The sequence below is a fragment of the Dermochelys coriacea genome, chromosome 11, assembly GCF_009764565.3.
Source record: "Dermochelys coriacea isolate rDerCor1 chromosome 11, rDerCor1.pri.v4, whole genome shotgun sequence".
In the NCBI taxonomy this organism is placed as follows: domain Eukaryota; kingdom Metazoa; phylum Chordata; order Testudines; family Dermochelyidae; genus Dermochelys; species Dermochelys coriacea.
Window position 1 is genome coordinate 26317533 of NC_050078.2, and position 21940 is coordinate 26339472.

Consider the following 21940-nt stretch of genomic DNA (forward strand, 5'->3'; position numbering starts at 1 on the left):
TTGTATAAGTTTTTAAATCATTTTGATCTGGGTAATTAACTTAACTTTATTCAGCTTGAAATGAAAGGTCCATGTTTTGAAACAAAACATTCAAATTGATAAAGCTATTCTAAGCTAGTAGGGGATCTGTCATTGGCAACCTGTTCAGAAAAACCTGATCAGAAAGGCTAATTCATATTTTTTTTTTTTTTGAAAATCTAAACAAAAAATCCATTATTTTAAATTTCATCTTGGGTGTAAGTAAATGTAACTGCTTGTGTTTGAACTGGCCATGATGCCATAGCACACCCACCCTGTGCAAGTACTGCCTTACAGGTACATACCCTGGAGTAGGTATTTACCTTCTTTGGTCTGTTTAATGTTGTAGCTTATTAAATGCACTCATTGTCATTGCTGGGCACACTTGTAATTTTTTTTATTTTTATTTTTTTTTAAATCTGGAAGTCTGCTGAAAAGAACACACAAAAGGCTACTAAGAAAACTGTCTGGAAATCTGTTTAGCCACAAACGAACAAAAAAAACCAGTGCATGATGTTTTTAAGTAATAACTTCAAAACTTTGCCAGGCTATTTTTCCATTCCTTCCAACTAAGGCACCTAACATGTTAAACATTACTAGGTCTCCCTAACAACTATATCAATTTGAAAAGTATGGTAAAATGTTGTTTTTTTAAAATTTATGTACAAGTCTCCTGCACCTCCACCACCCCACCACACACACCCTGCAAAAGCATCCATTAAAAGGGTGAGATCTGTTTTCATCTACGTGAACACTAGTGCTGCTTTATGGGTTATCTGTAGAGTGAGTGGGTGGATAAATAATTATTTTAAAAACATTTATTTACATTTTTTGCTTTTAGATATTTCAAATTAAGTCAGAAATTATGACAACCAAGTTTAGTCTTTTAACTTAATATCTATTCATTTAAATTATTCCTCACTTGGTGGTTGGGATGTGTGGTTTCTTTTGTGGGATGGGAAGGGGGGTTAGTTCCATTCCAGGTCCTAAAACAGTATGACCTCCTGACCACAGCAATAGAGCAGGATATACAGCCAAAAAATTAATTGAGCTATCACTTTGGTACTGACACTAGCGACTCACTGCACTGTCCCCCTGCCCCGCAAGTACAAAATATAGTAGAGATACTCTACAAACTCCCCAGACCCATGTCATCCATGTATGCCTTTTTGAAAACAGAAGACTTCATCTTGAAGTTACTAGTAAATCCTGGAATAAAGAACTAGATCATCGTTTAAAGGAATTACAGTGGTCCATTTTACTACACAATGCAAAATGTGCTTCTGTAGATTTACGCTTGTTTAATTCAAGAAAAAAATTATTTAGAATGAATTGAGTATGGCAAAGACTACAGAAGATTATTTTTCCCTTTTGGATACATGCTGGCACTATGGTAAATGGGGTGCATTTCTGCGCAGGCTATGGGAATGTCCCCTTTCTATAGAAGTAAGTTGACATTAGAATTAAAATTATTTTCAGATTTAGCAATCAAACATAGTTTGAGAACTGCACATTAGAATATTTTGCTGCAAATTTTGGTCTCATTGGCACAGCATTCATGTACTTGAGAGAAGTCATGATTACAAAGCAAATGATTTTACAGAGGTGGAAAAGTGAATGAATGTGCTCAGTAGGACAATGGTATTCAGACCTACCAGACAAAGAAAGGGTCACTTTCTGTCACCCGGATCAGTGACGTGAATCTGAGAAAATGTTTGCTCTATTAAAAGAAACATTTAACTAGGGAACATCTGAACATTTAACTAGGGAACATCTGAATGCCCAACAGCCCTCCTTCCTTGCCTTTTTGTCTCTGCTTCCATGCTGCCTGACCCTGTCTAGTCTGCATTGTCTTCCCCATGAGTTTGAAAGTATTTCCTCAGTTTTATAGTTTAAGGTTGATTAAATGGGTTTTTGCAAATGCATGTTAACACTATGCTGCATGTTACAGAAGGTAATTATACATTTATAATTTTTTTTGTTCCTGTAGTGTGATGTTTGTATGGAAAAGCAAAATCAATAAATACTTTTGTAAAAAGATAATGCAAATTAAATAATAAAATATTAAACAGTGCATGTTTTGCTGAGTAAGTTTTAAGAAAGTCAAACCATTGAACTTGTGGAGGTCACATGCTTTTCCACACTCCTTAGTTACTTAAATTACACCAAAGGAAGTGCTAGGGTATACAAGCTTTCAGTGACCAGAAAAAGTCAGTTCAATTAACTTATTACAGATGATAATTCCTTTGTATAATAAAGTAGTTGGCTTTTAAATGCAAAACATGTTAAACTTTTTTCTTAAACATCCAGCATATTTAAGATAGTTTTTATTTAATTTTTTTTAAATGCTGTTTTTTGCATTTGCATGGAAATTGGAAACAAATCACAAGTCAATTAATCATTTGATAGAAAAAGGTGACTAACTTATTTTATTTAAGGTTTTAAAAAAAGGAAAAAATAAGAATCTGAACGCATGCATCTTAAGCTATATAATTGCTTAAATAAATGTATATAGATATAATGTAACTTCCTGATTTAGCAAAGTGAAGCATCACAGTATAAAGAATTTATTTAATTCAAGTCAATGTGTTATTTAATGGTTAGTAACTAATGAGCATCCACTTTTCTTTTGGAAAATAACTAAAAAGTACAAATGCAAAAGATTACAATAGATGTAAATTAAGATTTCCTATTTGTTGATTTATATCGTGATTTAAAATTGGTGATTTGAATAAACTCTGGTAAAATGGTGCCTTGTGATATAGTTCCCAAAGTTTGAGCATCCGCTGTGTGAATTCATTTTTCTTGGAATGACAGTTTTGAGGATTTATTTTAGGAATTGCATGAATATTAAACAGTTTATAATAGATAAGAGGAAGATTTTTCAAAAGCAACCAAGGAATTTAGGAACATAAGTCCTTTCAATTGAACTTGAATTTACATGCTTTTGAAAATCTCTGATAAATCTTTAAAATCTGTATCTGGCTATTAAACTCTGTTACGTTAAATTAGGTTCCGCCACTGTATTCTGCTACTTAATGAATGTGTTCTTTTCTTTTAGAACTTAATAATCAAGTTTAGACATTGGATGCACTTGTTAAAATCTGTTATCACAGAAGATTAATTGTAACTTTTGTTCTTCAGCCACTTCCAATCCTGTTACACCTAAACCACCCTTGTTCAATACCCTGCTTTACTCGTTGGTGCCTATAATGGGAATTGCGGTGATCGTATTGTTTTCATTTTGGATGTACAGACATCATAAACTAGCATATCCTCCAGTACTTGTACCAACACAAGTAAGTTGCTATATTGTAATCTTAATGTTTTAAAGATAGTGATTCTAAAACAGTGTGAGGGAGAAAGAGAGGATGTTTTTAAGTGATGACTGAAATCGAACTTCCTTTGCATACCAAAGCAGGTGCTTGGTTTTCCTTACATAAGGAAACTTATCAAAATAAAGTACTGGTAGGTTAGGATCTAAAATTATCAGAACCTAGTCGAGATTCAGTTCACCTTTTAACATTTTTAAAAACCAGAGTATGCCTTAAAAAACAAATTAAGTAAACATGTCCATATATCTATTTTAAACAGTAAAGACTCAATATTATGGGAAAATTGTAGGAAGTCATGTTCAAATTGTTGCCTTTATGTGATTGGACTACTCATCAGAGGGAATAAGGTGCTCATGATCTACTCGGTGGGATGGGGTGGGGTGGGATGGGATGTGTGTCTGCATGTGGTTTAAAAGTAAAAAAGGAGGATAAAAACTGGTAACTAGCAAAGCAGAGGTTATGAAAAAAAATGAAGATTGGCTTAGACAGCAGTAAATAATTGAAGTGCTGTCATTGGATTGTGTACTAGTTAGCTTGACTACTGCACGACTTGATTGACCTTCCTCCCATTTTCTCTCCTTTTTGTTAAACAAGCATTTTGTGTCTTGTTTTAAATTAGTTCCAGATCCTGTAAACACTTCCATATATGCTTTAAATGGAAAGTGTTTGAGGAACGTGATCTTGGACTGTAAGTTATTCAGAGAAGGAGGCTAGCTTTTGTTTAAAAAAAAAAAAAACAAACAACAAAAAAAAAAACCTGTGTATAATCCTAGCATGATGGGGCCCTAATACCTAGAATGCCAATCAGGTACTATTATAAAGTAAGTTACTGTTAATATTACTCTATTTTAATTTTGTGTGTGTGTAAGTAATATATTCTGGTCACAAAGGTGCCACCTGAGATCAGCACCTCATTGGGTATTATAAAAACAGTAAGACCGTCTCTCCCAGAGAGCTTACATCTCAAAAGACTGGACAGAGTGACAGAGAGGTGAAATGACTTGCCCAAGATCAAATATTGGATTGCTTTGCAGAGCTGGGAATAGAATCTGTGTCTTCTGACTCCCAGTGCAACACCCTATCTGCTAGAATAGTGGTTCTCAACTTGTGGGTCGGGACCCCAAAGTGGGTTGCGATCCTATTTTAATGGGGTCGCCAGGGCTGGCATTAGACTTCCTGGGGCTGAAGCCAGTGCCAAAGCCCCACACCTCAGGGCTGAAGCCAAAACCCAGGAGTTTCAGCCCTGGGTGGCGGGGCTCAGGTTACAGCCCCCCTGCCTGGAGCTGAAGCCCCTGGGCTTCAGTGCCCCCCCACCCCCTGGGGCATTGGGGCTTGGGTGAGCTCAAGCTTTGGTCTCCCTGTATTGTATTTCTGTTGCACAGAAGGGGGTCACAGAGCAATTAAGTTTGAGAACCCCTGAGCTAGAATACATTGCTTCACGGGTAACATTGGTTAATCTAATTGTAAAACGCACTACTTTTTGGTCAGACCTAATCAAAACTTTACATATACTTGTTCTCTGCTGATACCACTTTCAACAGTACTAGAATTGCAACTTCTGCATATTTCTATAGATGTTAGTGGTTCTCACACACACAATGAGATCTGTTGGTTTGGTTCCTTATTAATAGACCGGGGGGGGTGGAAATCAGTATTTGTCAAATTGATTTAGGGGGGGCAACTTCTAATTCTAAAACAAGAATAGTCATTTTCATACTTCAGAAAGAGTATTGCCAACAGCTCAGGATAATACCTACTGATACTTGGGCAGGCATCATTGGTAACTGCTAGCATGTATCCTTCCACCCACACAGAATCTCATTGTCCTCAATGGACTCCACACAAGTTTAAAGGTCCACTCTTAGCAGATCTCAACATAGGATCAAGGCCAGAACTGATAATGCACTTAATGATCATTCTCAAAATGATTTCAAGAAAATAATTAGATATAATGGATATTTGTACACAATGTCATGTTCTCTTTATGCATGATGTCTAGATAATTTGATAAGAGTCCTCCGTGAAATGTTTTGAAGAGTAAAGTGAAGCTTTCAACAAAATGAGAATGCGTCAATTTAATTTGCCTCTTCAGGGTACATTGACTTTGTAAATAGAGTACCTGTTGGATTTTTTTAAATTTTGGTCTCTGCAAAAATTACCAAGGCAAAAAGATGCATACCATAACATTTAAACACTTGCTCCCTTTCTAAATCTACCAAGCCAAATCCTTCTCTTCAGTTACATCCTCCCTAAAGACACACTTTTTTCTTCTACAATGCCCAAGAGAAGTGAGTCTACGGTAATTAATAAGTAAGCCCCGATGAAAGTTATAGCTCAAGCTCTCAATGAGAGTACAACTTTGTGTCATGGATTTTCTGTTTTGTACAGCACTGGACACAGCAGTTCCAGATACAGTGGCTATTTGCATCTAAAACTTAAATGTTTCAAATTGATATTGCTTGAACAACCTGTCAGTGCTCAATAATGACATTAGGGATTGGTGTATGATTTAGATAAGCAACCAACACTCCAGTTTCTTATCTAAAGTGCCTGTGCACTTTTGTATGCAAAATTTAGATGGAAATCTCATGAAAATAGAATTTATCGGAATGTTGTATTTCTTACCACTTCCAGTCTGTCTGAACCTGGAAGAACAAAGACGTACAAAATTGGGGATAAAGGGTGAAGAAGTGGGAAAAGGCGGGTGAAACTATAGGAAGAGATGGGAAACACAGTATAGGGAAAAAGAGAAGTAACTAAAGGATTGGAAAGTGAAAAAGGGAACAAACACAGAAAACAATTTAGGAAGACGTAAGCGATAAGAAAGAAAAGGACGAGAAACAGAAAAAGACGGCAAACAATATTTTAAAAAAACATTACAACTTTGTTTCACAATAAACAATACCTGACAGTTTGGTTTTTAATTGGCATGCTTTTGGAGAACGCTGACAGCCCAGGTATTTTTGTCACTCGGGTTGGTAGATGTCTGTCTTGGTATGACCATGTCAATGAACTTTGGGGGGGGGGGGGGGTGGAGGTGGCTAGAATTAAGGTTGTGTCAGTGACCTTAACTCTGTTTCCAAAAGGTGTATATAAATATAGTAGAAATGTAACCAACAGTTAGAAGAAAATTGTAATGGCTGAGATTGAGCTTTTTCTCCGTAATGTTAGCAATACTTAAATTCTGAACTTTAACTCAGGTTTAACAGTTATTTTGTTTTGTCTTTGCTGCTGCTGTGCACATGTGGTAAATTGGGAAACTGGATTTGTCATTGTAAGCCTCTTGTCAAAGTAGGCATGCTCTTACCTACTGAAATAAATATACTGTATGTTCATTTGTAATTTACCTTAGCTATCTACAACTTGATTGGCACCATAACAGTGCCAGACAAATCTCACTTCAGTTAAAATTAGGAACTTAGTACAACCTTTGATTCAGGGGTTTAATTGTGGAAATGGGTTAAAGCTTTTACCTTTTGCCTTCGGTTTTTACCTTTTATTGGTATTAGTATCTTTGCGGGGAGGGAAGGGCACTTCTTGCCCATGTTTGAGCCTCTAACTCTTTCCATTTCTTAGTTTTATGTGGGACTAAAATGTAATTTATTCATGGAGAGATCCCCATATACAAACTGTTTAATATTTCATCATCTGGGTGTATTGTTTATGCTGTTAACTTCATACCATAATGTGTGTCTGCAGTATGATCACATTAAAGCTTTTTTAGTTTTTAATTTTCTGATTTTTGTAACTGCTGTGCCTTTAAAATTATTTAAATACCACAAGAATGTAGCTTTTGCTAAATTTTTGTAAAAACAAAAGCTAGAAAGGCCTGGTGTGGTGTCGTGGTGAGGGTTTTCTTTCTTTTTCTTTTCCCCTCTTCAAATTGACAGTTGTCATACTGCAAATGTATATTTATACAAGTGCTTGATCACATTGAACAGGAATTTCATTTGACACTTTAGATGAGGTGTGAGTTTAAAAATTGTTCATGTAAAAAGCTTCATTTTTAGTGTGTTTAGTGCTGGTGAAAATTGCCAGAGGTATAGCTTTGGAGAGTGAAGTCCTCTATCCACAGAACAAGGTGTAGAAAAAATGGCAGTTATCCAAGCTTCTTTCCACTACCCTGCTAATCGCTCTGTTCTGGGGAGAATCACCTCTATAGATAACCAAATAGTTCAATCTCCATACTCATTCAGTTGAGACTGTCAAGGATGTCAAATAATACCAGTTGTCTGTGGTGTGACTAGTATCTTATCTAATAGATCTGAACATTTTACAGCTGAATAAAATGTCAAAAATTAAACTTTCTGCAATAATGTAAAACAAGTTTCTCCGTTCATTTGTACTAATCCAGACTTTTTAACTAGGACAATTTCATACCTTTACAGTAGTTCAAGAAAGTAAACACTGGAATTTTTTTATAGTTTGTCCAGAATAAGAACCTCCTGTCTTGGAGCATAGGGTTTATTGCTTTACTTTTAACTTTGTCAGAGGACATCATCTTAAAATCTAGTCATTTAAGAGTTAAAAGAGTCAAGATCCTTGGATAACTGCACCCATATGCAGTAGTGACAAGTCAGAGTAATAGGGAGGGATTTCTGACTACAGGAAGGAAGTAGTTAAGAGGTGAATTCCCCTTAAAGTTTGTACAGTAAGATTCTCTAACTTAAAAAGTGTATATTTATTACTGTTCTTTGTATTTTTGTTGAAGGACTTAGTCTAAATTATTAGACAAGACCTGGGGGCTTGTCTACATGCACATTTAGTTCACAGTAACCTGGGGTATGAGCCTGCCAGAGACTAACTGTCCATGTGGACTCTGATGCTCATTAACTATTTGTTAATGCTCTTTGATCTAGACCTCTTTGAATCGGGATTGAATCAAAGCTCTTTAACAGGTTTAATGGACATGAGCAGGGTCCACATACACAGTTGGTATGTGGCAATCTAATGAGGGGTAGATTAACAACCCTGTTTGCCACAAACTAATTGTTTATGTAGAGAAACTTAGGCCTTGTCTATACTGGCAAGTTTCTGCACAGTAAACCAGCTTTCCCCAGGTGTACACCTTGCCAAGCCACTTAATGCGCAGAAATTGTACAGTTGCAGGGCTTAAAAACAAACAAACAAAACACCCTACCCCAATGGGAGGCGTACAGCTCTCTGCGCTAGGGCTACAGCGCTGCAGTGTCAATGTAGGTTTCAGAGTAGCAGCCGTGTTAGTCTGTATTCGCAAAAAGAAAAGGAGTACTTTGTGGCACCTTAGAGACGAGCAAATTTATTAGAGCATAAGCTTTCATGAGCTACAGCTCACTTCATCGGATGCATTTGGTGGAAAAAACAAAGGAGAGATTTTTATTTATATATATATATATACACACACACACACACACACACACACACACACACACACACACACACACACACACACACACACACACACACACACACACACACACACACACACACACACACACACACACACACACACACACACAGAGAACATGAAACAATGGGTTTATCATTCACACTGTAAGGAGAGTGATCACTTAAGATAAGCCATCACCAGCAGCGGGGGAGGAGGAAAACCTTTCATGGTGACAAGCAAGGTAGGCTAATTCCAGCAGTTAACAAGAATATCAGAGGAACAGTGGGGGGTGGGGTGGGAGGGAGAAATACCATGGGGAAATAGTTTTACTTTGTGTAATGACTCATCCATTCCCAGTCTCTAGTCAAGCCTAAGTTAATTGTATCCAGTTTGCAAATTAATTCCAATTCAGCAGTCTCTCGTTGGAGTCTGTTTTTGAAGCTTTTTTGTTGAAGTATAGCCACTCTTAGGTCTGTGATCGAGTGACCAGAGAGATTGAAGTGTTCTCCAACTGGTTTTTGAATGTTATAATTCTTGACGTCTGATTTGTGTCCATTCATTCTTTTACGTAGAGACTGTCCAGTTTGGCCAATGTACATGGCAGAGGGGCATTGCTGGCACATGATGGCATATATCCCATTGGTAGATGCGCAGGTGAACGAGCCTCTGATAGTGTGGCTGATGAGATTAGGCCCTATGATGGTATCCCCTGAATAGATATGTGGACAGAGTTGGCAACGGGCTTTGTTGCAAGGATAGGTTCCTGGGTTAGTGGTTCTGTTGTGTGGTGTGTGGTTGCTGGTGAGTATTTGCTTCAGATTGGGGGGCTGTCTGTAAGCAAGGACTGGTCTGTCTCCCAAGATCTGTGAGAGTGATGGGTCGTCCTTCAGGATAGGTTGTAGATCCTTGATGATGCATTGGAGAGGTTTTAGTTGGGGGCTGAAGGTGATGGCTAGTGGCGTTCTGTTGTTTTCTTTGTTGGGCCTGTCCTGTAGTAGGTGACTTCTGGGTACTCTTCTGGCTCTGTCAATCTGTTTCTTCACTTCAGCAGGTGGGTATTGTAGTGGTAGGAATGCATGATAGAGATCTTGTAGGTGTTTGTCTCTGTCTGAGGGGTTGGAGCAAATGCGGTTATATCGTAGCGCTTGGCTGTAGACAATGGATCGAGTGGTATGATCTGGATGAAAGCTAGAGGCATGTAGGTAGGAATAGCGGTCAGTAGGTTTCCGATATAGGGTGGTGTTTATGTGACCATCGCTTATTAGCACCGTAGTGTCCAGGAAGTGGATCTCTTGTGTGGACTGGTCCAGGCTGAGGTTGATGGTGGGATGGAAATTGTTGAAATCATGGTGGAATTCCTCAAGAGCTTCTTTTCCATGGGTCCAGATGATGAAGATGTCATCAATGTAGCGCAAGTAGAGTAGGGGCATTAGGGGACGAGAGCTGAGGAAGCGTTGTTCTAAGTCAGCCATAAAAATGTTGGCATACTGTGGGGCCATGCGGGTACCCATCGCAGTGCCGCTGATTTGAAGGTATACATTGTCACCAAATGTGAAATAGTTATGGGTCAGGACAAAGTCACAAAGTTCTGCCACCAGGTTAGCCGTGACAGTATCGGGGATACTGTTCCTGACGGCTTGTAGTCCATCTTTGTGTGGAATGTTGGTGTAGAGGGCTTCTACATCCATAGTGGCTAGGATGGTGTTTTTAGGAAGATCACCAATGGACTGTAGTTTCCTCAGGAAATCGGTGGTGTCTCGAAGATAGCTGGGAGTGCTGGTAACGAAGGGCCTGAGGAGGGAGTCTACATAGCCAGACAATCCTGCTGTCAGGGTGCCAATGCCTGAGATGATGGGGCGTCCAGGATTTCCAGGTTTATGGATCTTGGGTAGCAGATAGAATACCCCAGGTCGGGGCTCCAGGGGTGTGTCTGTGCGGATTTGTTCTTGTGCTTTTTCAGGGAGTTTCTTGAGCAAATGCTGTAGTTTCTTTTGGTAACTCTCAGTGGGATCAGAGGGTAATGGCTTGTAGAAAGTGGTGTTGGAGAGCTGCCTAGTAGCCTCTTGTTCATACTCCGACCTATTCATGATGACGACAGCACCTCCTTTGTCAGCCTTCTTGATTATGATGTCAGAGTTGTTTCTGAGGCTGTGGATGGCACTGTGTTCTGCATGGCTGAGGTTATGGGGTAAGCGATGCTGCTTTTCCACAATTTCAGCTCGTGCACGTCGGCGGAAGCAGTCTATGTAGAAATCCAGGCTGCTGTTTCGACCTTCAGGAGGAGTCCACCCAGAATCCTTCTTTTTGTAGTGTTGGCAGGAAGGTCTCTGTGGGTTAATATGTTGGTCAGAGGTGTGTTGGAAATATTCCTTGAGTCTGAGACGTCGAAAATAGGATTCTAGGTCACCACAGAACTGTATCATGTTCGTGGGGGTGGAGGGGCAAAAGGAGAGGCCCCGAGATAGGACAGATTCTTCTGCTGGGCTAAGAGTATAGTTGGATAGATTAACAATATTGCTGGGTGGGTTACGGGAACCATTGTTGTGGCCCCTTGTGGCATATAGTAGTTTAGATAGCTTAGTGTCCTTTTTCTTTTGTAGAGAAGCAAAGTGTGTGTTGTAAATGGCTTGTCTAATTTTTGTAAAGTCCAGCCACGAGGAAGTTTGTGTGGAAGGTTGGTTCTTGATGAGAGTATCCAGTTTTGAGAGCTCATTCTTAATCTTTCCCTGTTTGCTGTAGAGGATGTTGATCAGGTGGTTCCGCAGTTTCTTTGAGAGTGTGTGGCACAAGCTGTCAGCATAGTCTGTGTGGTATGTAGATTGTAATGGATTTTTTACCTTCAGTCCTTTCGGTATGATGTCCATCTGTTTGCATTTGGAGAGGAAGATGATGTCTGTCTGTATCTGTGCGAGTGTCAATGTAGACACCCTGGTTGATTACAGCCCTGCAATTGGTTTCCGGGAGGTGTTCCATAATGCCTGTTCTCACCTCTCTGGTCATTAGTTTGAACTCTACTGCCCTGCCCTCCAGTGACCAACTGTCAACCCCATCCCTTAAATAACTTTGGAATTTTTGAAGTCCCCTTCCTGTTTACTCGGTGATATGTGCAGTGGTCTCAGCACATCTTTCCAGGTGACTATGCCTGCTCCACGTGCAGGCGATCCCCTGCTTGGAGCAATGCTGTGCTGCTGGACATCAACATTTGGGAAGAGGAGGCTGTCCAGTCCCAGCTGTACTCCAGATGGAGAAATTATGATACCGATGGACAGATTTCACTATGCATGACAGAAAGGGGCCATGACCAGGACACACTGCAGTGCAGGGTCAAAGTGAAGGAGCTGCAGAATGCCTACCAAGGCAAACCACCGCTCCGGTGCTGCGCCCATAAGTAGCCAGCTCTACAAAGAGCTGGACGCAATACTCTGTGGCGACCCCACCTCCAGTGCAAAGGCCACTGTGGATACTTCGGTGGTTTGCATGCCAGTCAAAAGTGGATTGAGCCAGGAGGAGGAGGAAACCTTGGAAGAGGATGTGGAGGAGAAGGGGGACCCAGAGGCAGAGGATGACTCAGAGGTCAAAGATGCATGCAGCCAGGAGCTCTTCTCTACTCCGGTGGAGGCTAGCCAGTCACAGGTGTTGGAGCTTAGCAAAGTACAAACAGGAGAAGAGGCCCCGGTAAATGGCTTTGATTTCTGGGAATTGCTGAAGCGAGTTGTTGGGCACAAGAGGGTTGCAGAAAGCAGGCTTGTGTCTGTATGATGCGCAAAGCACCATATGCCTAGTCTGAGTGGCGGAACAGGGTGTTGATTGATTGACTCCCTCACTTCACGGGAATCTGCCTTAGAGATCTCCATGAAACTCTCCTGGAGATACTGGTCAATCTGCTGCTGCAGGTTCTTTGGCAGAGCTGCTTTGTTTCTTGCTGTATTAAGGGTAACTTTCCTGCACCACTCTGCTGTAACGGGCAGGGGCCCATTGCTGCATACAGGCAAACTGCATAAGGGCCAGGGTGGAAGCCACAGTCTTGGAAAAGACCCTTAATTGATTTCCCTGCTCACCCTCAGCAGCGAGATCTTCCATAATGAACCAGCCTGTGGAAAATGTGGGGACAGGAATGATTGTAAGTCCCCCTACCCCAGTGCGCAGTATGGTCGTGGAACACTGATTTCCTCTGGCCCTGCAGTTACTCACCATTTTGGGGGTCTTGTGGCTCATGGCTGACACCAAGCAAGCGGACAATTAGTGACAGGTATGTGAATAGTGGCTGCATTTTTAAATCAGTGGTCTGTGTGTTGCAAACAATACTGCTTCTGTAAAATGTTGCATTTTGGCTTCACAGATATGACCCAGGGAGCCCAGCCTCCCTCTTTTTTATCACCAGCTGAACGGCTATGCAGAATTAGAAAGCAACCACGAAAAACTAAAGAGGACTTTTCTGCGTGATGTCATGATGCACTCCGTGGCTGAAAAAAAAATATAATTGAAGGAGTTAGTGGAACAGTGAGAAGAGGGACTGACAGGAGAACGTGGGGTGCCAGAACAAAGTCACGGAGCAGCTCTAAAACATTATGGAGTGCCAAGCAGACATGCGCCAGGCACTACTAGCACTGCAAACGGAGCAGCTCCGCAACTGCCCTCCTCTGCAGCTGCTGTCACAAAACTCTTTCCCATGCACCCCCTAGACACCACCATCACACTCTTAATCTCCTGGCTCCAGTCTGTATCCACAGCATTCCATTCCTCTCACATCACAGTCCAGCACTGCGGACTCCCAGTACGCACTGCACTCAACACCTGCTCCTCTGCAGTTTAGCCCTGCTGAAGTTCATTACCCGCTGCACTGTACTCCAAAGTAGAAGGTTGGATATGATACCTGGACATACGCAAATCTTTAACCGTCCCGGGACCCACCCTTCCCCCATCTCCCACAGTACTGATGTGTATTTTTTGTTTGTTTCTCTCCTCTGGTTTGTTGTTTTTAATAAAATAATTGTGTTGGTTTGAAAGCCATCTTTATTCTATTAATTGAAAGAAAATGGAGCCCTGCAAAGCAACAGGCAGTTTTCTTAAACCTTCATAGTGCCTCGTCTGCATCAATCACAATCATCTCCTAGCATTACAAGCACTGCACTCCCAAGCATACAACAAATATTAGTGGCTTTCAGCTTCAAATTGCTGCCTCAAGGCATCCCTGATCCTTATGGCCCCACACTGCGCCCCTCTAACAGCCCTAGTCTCTTGCTGTTCAAATTCAGCCTCCAGGGTCTGAGCCTCAGCAGTCCAACCCTGAGTGAAGCTTTCACCCTTCCCTTTACAAATATTATGGAGAGTACATCACATAGCTATAAGCATAGGAATATTGTCATGGGCCAGGTCCAGCCTCCCATGTAGAGAGAGCCAGCTTGCCTTTAAACTTCCCCTACAATGATCTTCTGGTCCGGGAAGGAAGTCCCCACTTGCAGCTTCCTGAAATGGCCAGTGTTCTGAAAGATGCATGTGTCATGCACCTTTCCAGACCAGTCTGGGTTAATGTCTGTGAAACACCTATGGTGATCCAAAGGCTCCTGGAAAACCATAGAAAAATACCCATTCCGATTAATGTACTCGGTAGCTAGGTGCTCTGGTGCCAGAATTGGAATACGCATGACATCTATCACCCCTTTGCACTTAGGGAAGCCCATTTGTGCAAAGCCATCCACAATGTCACGCATGTTGTCCAGAGTCATGGTCTTTTGGAGCAGGATGCGATTAATGGCCCTGCACGCTTCCATCAACATGAGTCCAACGGTTGACTTTCCCACTCTGAACTGGTTAGTGACTGATCAGTAGCAGTCTGGAGTAGCCAGCTTCCACAGTGCAATCGTCACGCACTTCTCCAACGGCAGGGCAGCTCTCATTCTTGTGTCCTTGCGCCGCAGGGCTGGAGTGAGCTCATCCCACAGTCCCATGAATGTGGCTTTCCTCATCTGAAAGTCCTGCAGCCACTGCTCGTCATCCCAGACGTGGATGACAATGTGATTCCAACCTCTCAGTGCTTATTTCCTGAGCCCAAAAGCAGCTTTCCGCTGTGGTCAGCATCTTCGAGAATGCCACAAGCAGTCTCATGTTGTAGCTACTACATGTAGTGAGATCAATGTCGAACTCCTCTTGCCTTTGTAGTTTAAGGAGTAACTCCACTGCCACTCATGACGTGCTAGTGAGAGCCAGCAGCCTTTTGGTCAACAGTGTGGGATCCACTTCTGCAGACTGAAGAGGCAGAGCGTGCATTACACAAACCATTGGAAAATGGCACCAAATGCGAACAGAAGCACAGGAACGCTGGGATTTGAAGCAATGCACACGGGGAATTGTGATAGGACCCGGGATGCTCCCTGACCTCCTCTGCCTTGCTACAACTCTTAGTGGCAGACGAAGAGGAGATGCTCCATGGGATAGCTGCCTAGAGTGCACTGCTCCGAATACCGCTGCAAGTGTGAACATGCTATTGCCCAAGCAGCTGACAGTGTGAACACACAACAGCGTTTTCTCTTCGGTTGCTCTCTGAGTGGCAGTGTAACTCTGCCAGTGTAGATGTACCCTTAGTGTTGTGTTTGTGGTTTTAATATGAGTTCATTAGGGAGGGTCTAACATTTTTACATATTCCAGTATCATGTCACATTAGACGAAGTTTCTGCATAATTCCTGATGTTTTATAAACATATGCCAAATACAAAATTGGGATTAACTGGCTAGGTATAGTTCTGCAATAAAGGGTCTAAGGGTTATAATGGATCACAAATTGAATATGAGCCAATAGTATGATGGAGTTAGGAAAAAGGCAGTCATTCTGGGGTGTATTAACGGGAGTCTTGTATGTACAACATGGAAGGTAATTGTGCTGTTCTGCTCTACTTAACAGTGGCCCTCAGCTGGACTATTGTGTCCCATTCTGGGTGCCACACTTCAAGAAATATGTGGACAAATTGGTGGGAGCCCAGAGGAAATCATCAATAAGGATAAACCATGTCAAAATCTCAGCTACAAGGAAAGTTTTACGTTTTTATAAAAACATAAAACTCTTTGTTAGTCTTGAGAAAAGAGTGAGTGGGGGGCCCCATAAGTTTTCAGCTGTGTGAAAGGACAATGATCAGTTGTTCTCCATGTCCACTGAAACTAGAACAAGAAGTCATCGGCTTATTCTGCAGTGAGGGAGATTTAGGATAAGATATTTGGGAAAATTTTCTAACTATAAGGATAAAGTTCTGAGACAGGTTATGGTGTCCCTGTCATTGGAGGTTTTTAAGAAGAGGCTATAAACACCTATCATGGATGGTCCTCCTTCAGTGAAGGGGGCAGGCCTAGATGACAGTTCAAGTCCTTTCCATTTATATTTCTGGGATTCGGTGTCAAGTGGTGCCAGACTTTGCTTCACGACTTTGGGGGCAAGAAAGGAGACTACACATTTTTCTTTTTTTTTTTTCTTAGCAAAGGGATCATCAGGAAATCAGCTGGAACTTAGTCATCCTTTCAGTAGCAATAAGCCCTACTGTAGGATTCATAAGTCTGACTCTGGCTAATCTAGCCTTCAAGAAATACTTCATCTAGCTTGTTATATAGATACTGCTCAGCGTGTGCTAGGCAGTTTTCAAGCACAGTGGAAGACCTGGTCCTTGGCCCTGCAATGTGTGTAATCTCAGAAGATAAAGACAGACAAAGGGTGGTGGATAGGGATAGTTGCCATTAAAAATGAGTATCCTAAGTGTTTGAATTTTGTGCAATAGCATTCACTTACCTGATGACATGATTGATGATGCTGATGTCCAGATAAAAGGACTAATTAAGGACCCAGTCATTCAGGGCAATTAAAAAAAATAAACAAAACATTTAAGTTAACAAAGCCTCAAAATTAATGCTTAATGAGTGTAGTAATTAACTGCAGGTGACATGCCATTTGGATCAAGAAGGTGTGTGTGTTGGGGGGGTTAACCTGGCTAAACAATCAACATTAATTTAAATCATTTTCTAAATTCCAGTAATTGAGTTCCCTGTTCCTCCTTTTTTACAAAGCTTTTCAGTGAAAAATCCATCAATAACTATTTGAACTTATTGAAAGAACCCTTAAGTATTTTCAAACGTCTTACATCTGTCAAATATTGCATTTCTAGGATCTATGTTTAAATTGTACCCCCAGAAGTACATGTCCAAATCTTCTAAATTAGTAGTACAGATCTACCATATGATGTGCTATTAAAGAAAGGTTGTTTCATTTCATACATATGGTTTTTAGTTACAATATAGTTTCTTAATTTTAGAAAATGCAATACTGCCATCTGCTGTACTCTTGTGACCATGGTAGAAAATAAGTTTTAGCAGGAATGTGAATGTTTTTCTAGTTGCATAAATCTTTCAAATTGAGAAGTGGCAAATAGATTAATTAACATAATGCTGTGTAAATATGTGGAATAACGAGCAGCTGAACAGATGAGTAACAGTTGTGAAATCCAAGTAGCATATGAAAAAAGTGGATGGTGGACTATATGTCCCATGTTTGTTCTGTAAGTTTTCTATTTCATTATTGTTTATAAAATATCTTTAGAAAAATCGTTTTTTGTCAAACTAATGCTTCAGATACTTAAGAGCAATTCAGTGTTTAATCATAAGGTCATTTCTACTAGCATCCCATACTACAATTATTTTTACCTATTTGCTTTACTAACATGACATTCAGTGACAGATGTATTATTCTAAATCAGTTAATTATCCAAGCAAAAATTGATATCCCCTTAGATATTCTTTGCAACAAATTGTTTTATACAAACCAATCTTCTGTGTCACTTTTCTTACAAAATGCTTTTCACCTTGTTCTTGATATAATTAGTAACTTCCTTTGCCTGTTTTTTTTGTTTGTTTTATTTTACAAGCACGCCTTTCATATAATGATTGAGGTAAGCTGTACTGATGTGTTTTTGTGTTTTATGGAACTTAGTGGTCATATAATATGTTCTATTTCTTGTTGCTTTGATATCAATTAAGTTCTTTAAAGTATTTTGTAGCAGTGCTCAGTAAGCATGCTGGGTCAAAATGTAAACTTACTCTCAAAATTACTAGAATTTCTTGTGCAATAGAGTTGAATGTCTGGAGATTGATAATGGAATACACTGCCTTTCACTTTTTAGGTTACTGGCTTGAATTCGGCATTTGAGATTTCAGAGGCTTATATGAAAGAAATGAATCACTTTAAAGTGTCTGCACATAAAACTTAATTGACAATTGGCTGTTCCTTGTTGGCAGTCCTAAGAGAGTTAAATTCTAAATTGTTGTGGATATGACCTTCACTCTCTTATAAGTGGTCTTGCTAATTCATAGTACAAGCCCATTGGAAACATGGTTTAGAGAAAATGGCACATTGCTTTTCGCTGTTTTAAATTGCTTTCCTGCAAATTTTAAATTTGTAAAAAGTTGGTAGAGATTTCTTTCTACTTACACCACTGTTTAGCTTCAAATGAAACTCTTCAGGTTCAGAAGAAACTAAAATAGGAAACTCATTGCTACTTACCATGTATGTAATGTTTTTTCAGCGTTTACAGATGTTTACTAATCTTTATTGCACCTTTGCCAAGATGCAAGATTTGTTGTGTTGAAGCCATCCAAGACAGATGGCTATCCAGCCTCCTTTTGAAAACCTCCAGTGAAGGAGCATCCGCTACCTCCCTAGACGGTCTGTTCCATTGTCCTACTGTTCTTAACGTTACGACCACCTTCATTTTTGCAAATAATTCATTCCTGTTGGTCAGTACCAGATCCAAAATGGATGACCCTGTACTTGTTTCTTCTGATTCAGAGAATTGTCCCTTATATATGCTAAGAACTTGCAGGACATACTGTGTTTTGCTGTAATAGTCTTCCAACAGATATCAGGGAAGTTAAAATCCCCATTAATACTAGCTCATGTGTGTTAGCTACTCTTGTTACCTGGTTGTAGAATGCTTCATCTACTTCCTCCTTCTTGATTTGGTGGTCTATAATAGACCCCCACCATAAGATCACTACTATTTTTTTTCCTTTTTATCCTCACCCAGTGACTCTCAGTAGGTCTGCTGCTCGGTTTCTCTTGGATCTTGTCACAAGTGTAAACATTCTTGACGTACAGCACAATGCGACCTCCTTTTTTCCCATACCTATACTTCTGGAACAAACTCTATCCTTCAGTACTGGTACTCCAACCAGGGATGTCCCACCAAGCCTCTGTCTGTTTACTTCTCTGGTGTTGCTGCTCCCTAGGTTTGCAACCTTAGTCTGGTGCAGTATTTAACGCAAATTAGCTTTCGACTTATGGGAAAAGTGGAGCTTAAATTTATGAGCTTTCTGCCTCCTAGTCAGTTTATCAACATTTGTCGTCTTCTGACTAGGTTAGCCAGTCAGTTAGGCTTTTCAGAAAATTTAGAGTCCTTAAGGCTACAAAGATCTTTTGAAAAGATTATTTCTAAATAATTATGCCTGTGGCACCTAAATGGTTTGCATAAACTAGAATTAGTTGGGACTCTTCCAGTGGAACATTTTGTCTATTTGGAAGAACCTGATTTTTTCAAAAAGTGAAACACTTCATGGAAATATGTAGATTTTGATGCAATTTTGCTTCAGGAAAAATGAAACTGAGTGTTCTATTTTGAACTTTTCAGAAAGGAATGTTTGGAATTTTTTTGTTGAAAATTATTTTTCAAATTGTTTTTTTTTTAAATACCCAAATAAAATTCTAAATTACAATAAAACTTTTCAGTTTTGTCAAGTCAAAACAAAACATTTTAACAGAAAACTGCCATTTTTTTTTTCAGAATTTTGTTGTGTAGGAAACTGAATTCTTCAAATTTTTTTTTTTAATTACAGAATTTCTTGGCATAGTAAGTCCAGTTTCTGCCCTATAGAAGAATTGTGTGTTCCACTGTGAAAACAAGAAAACATTTAGTTAGAAGTTTTAGTTTTTGTTGTGGAAGAAATATTCTCTGTATACTGTGATAATATAAATATCACCAACAGTGTGGAGAATACATTCTCCTGTCTGTGTATTTTCTGAAGTTTTTAAGAAGTATGTAGTATTTAGTGGTTTGGAAGTCAAGTACTGCAGTGGAATGTTTTTTAATCACCATTAGTAAATGAGAAGTTTTGAACGTTCACTTGCTATATGGTACAGAGTGAATTCAGAAAGTCTTAAATATTCTAGATTTGGGAGAGGAACGCTGTTCTAATGTCTAAACTAAGAAAGCTAGATCTGTGTGCTATTGCTCACTTCGTCACAGAACTGCTTCGTTAATTTGGGCAACTCATTAGGGCCAAGTCTTCAAAAATGGGTGCCTAAAGTTAAACTTGTAAATCCATATTTAGGCATCCATGGGAACTACTGGGTGCTCTAAACACTTGTGATAAGCCTACTAAATTGGTACAAAGATTTGGATTTACAAATAATTTCAGGCATCCATTTTGGAACAAAATGGCCTTAACTCCTCTGCCTTAATTTCTACATCAGCAAAATTGGGATAACTTCTTCAAAGGTGTTTTGTAAAGAAATTTGAAATTGTATGAAAGCGTTTATAGGAGTGAAATTATACTTCATTGTGTTACTGAATTTATCAGTGAGACATAATTATTTCATTTTGAATGTCACACACAAAATTATAATGCTTAATCTTGGTGCTCTGGTTTTGTATATAACAGCTTTATTTTTCTAATAAGCATTTTTAAAGTATTTTAACTTTTGTTTTTAAGCATCACGCACTACCATGTTTCTTTAAAGTTTCAGATTCTTACATGAAGGGTAACATTTACATGATTTAAGTGCTTTTGAAAATGGAACTTAGGGGTGTATGAAAATTTTACCCTTAATCTTTATTAGGGCGCTCAAATGATTTAAAAAAAAATCGTGATTAATCGCAAAATTAAAAAAATACTCACTCACAATTAATTGCACTTTTAATTGCATTGTTAAACAATAATACCAATTTAAATTTATTATAAATATTTTTGGATGTTTTTCTATGTTTTCGGTATATTGATTTCAGTTACAACATAGAATACCAAGTGTACAGTGCTCACTTTATTACAAATATCTGCACTGTAAAAGAGATAGAAGAAATAGTATTTTTCAATTCACCTCAGACAAGTACTAGGCAGCGTTATCTCCTGCAAATGTTAACAGATGTGTTTGTCTTAGTGATTAGCTGAATTTGAATTAAGACTGAATGGACTTGAAGACTTAAGTTTTATATTGTGTTTGAGTGCAGTTATGTAAAAAAAAAAATTTGTAAGTTGCAGTTTGATGATAGAGATTCGACAGTACTTTGTATGAGGTCTGTTGAAAAATACTATTTCTTTTGTTCACAGATATTTGCACTGTAAAACAGATAATCAAAAATAATTTAAAGTGAGCATGTACAGTTTGTATCTCTGTAATTGAAATGGATATATTTGAAAATGTAGAAAAACATCCAAAAATATTTATAATAAATTTAAATTGGTATTCTGTTTGTTTAAAAATGTGATTCAAACTGTGATTAATTGTGAATATTGTTTTAATCTAGTTAATTTGTTTTGTGTTAATCGCTTGCGTTAACTGCAATTAATTGACATTCATTAATTAAATTCATTCCTTGAAAAGTATCATTTTCCTTAGTAATCATCTGGTGTTAGTTACTGGGAAGAAATAGGTAATTAGAGAGTGTTATTCTTTTAGCACGTTTAAACTAGGACCTGGTGAAGTATTAAATTGGCATTATGTGAACAACAGCTTTGGCTAACTGAAATCTGTTCATCTATAGTTTTTCTTCTAATTAAAATGGGGGCAAAAACGTTTGTATTTTGTTTATTCTCAAAATAGTGAAGCAGATTTAAAGACTCATATTTTCTGAACAATTGTAGTTGTAACGTGTCTAAGGGTATTCTATACCACCCTTCATTGTAGTGTCCAAGTATGGAGGTGAGGGAAACCACTTTTTATGTAAAAGTAGCAAATAAATTTCCTATCTTGCTTTTCCCCCTCCCCCATAAACAGTGCAGTAATGTCCATTAGGGAAGTCAAAGTGTATGCATTAAAAAGATTTAAAAATAGACTAAAACTCCTCTATATCAGTCTGAATCTTATCTGTATGATCAGTAGAGGGGAACTAGAATTAATGATCTGTACTATCAGACACAAACTTTACAAGTGAATGGTGTATGTGTACAGTCAAGAATAACTCTCAACATTTGA

At 39.1% G+C, this 21940-nt stretch overlaps 1 protein-coding gene across 2 annotated transcripts in view; it reads left to right on the plus strand.

Annotated features, from left to right (window-relative positions):
• The window catches only part of ACVR2A (activin A receptor type 2A), a 119230-nt gene that overhangs the window by 61256 nt on the left and 36034 nt on the right, over positions 1-21940 (plus strand). The window contains exons 4-5 of one of the 2 annotated variants that reach the window (XM_038421157.2): positions 3163-3317; positions 17622-17645. In XM_038421157.2, coding sequence (XP_038277085.1) covers positions 3163-3317; positions 17622-17645 — 179 coding nt within the window. The remainder of the gene's footprint in view (positions 1-3162; positions 3318-17621; positions 17646-21940) is intronic. The other variant, XM_038421158.2, reaches the window with a different exon arrangement.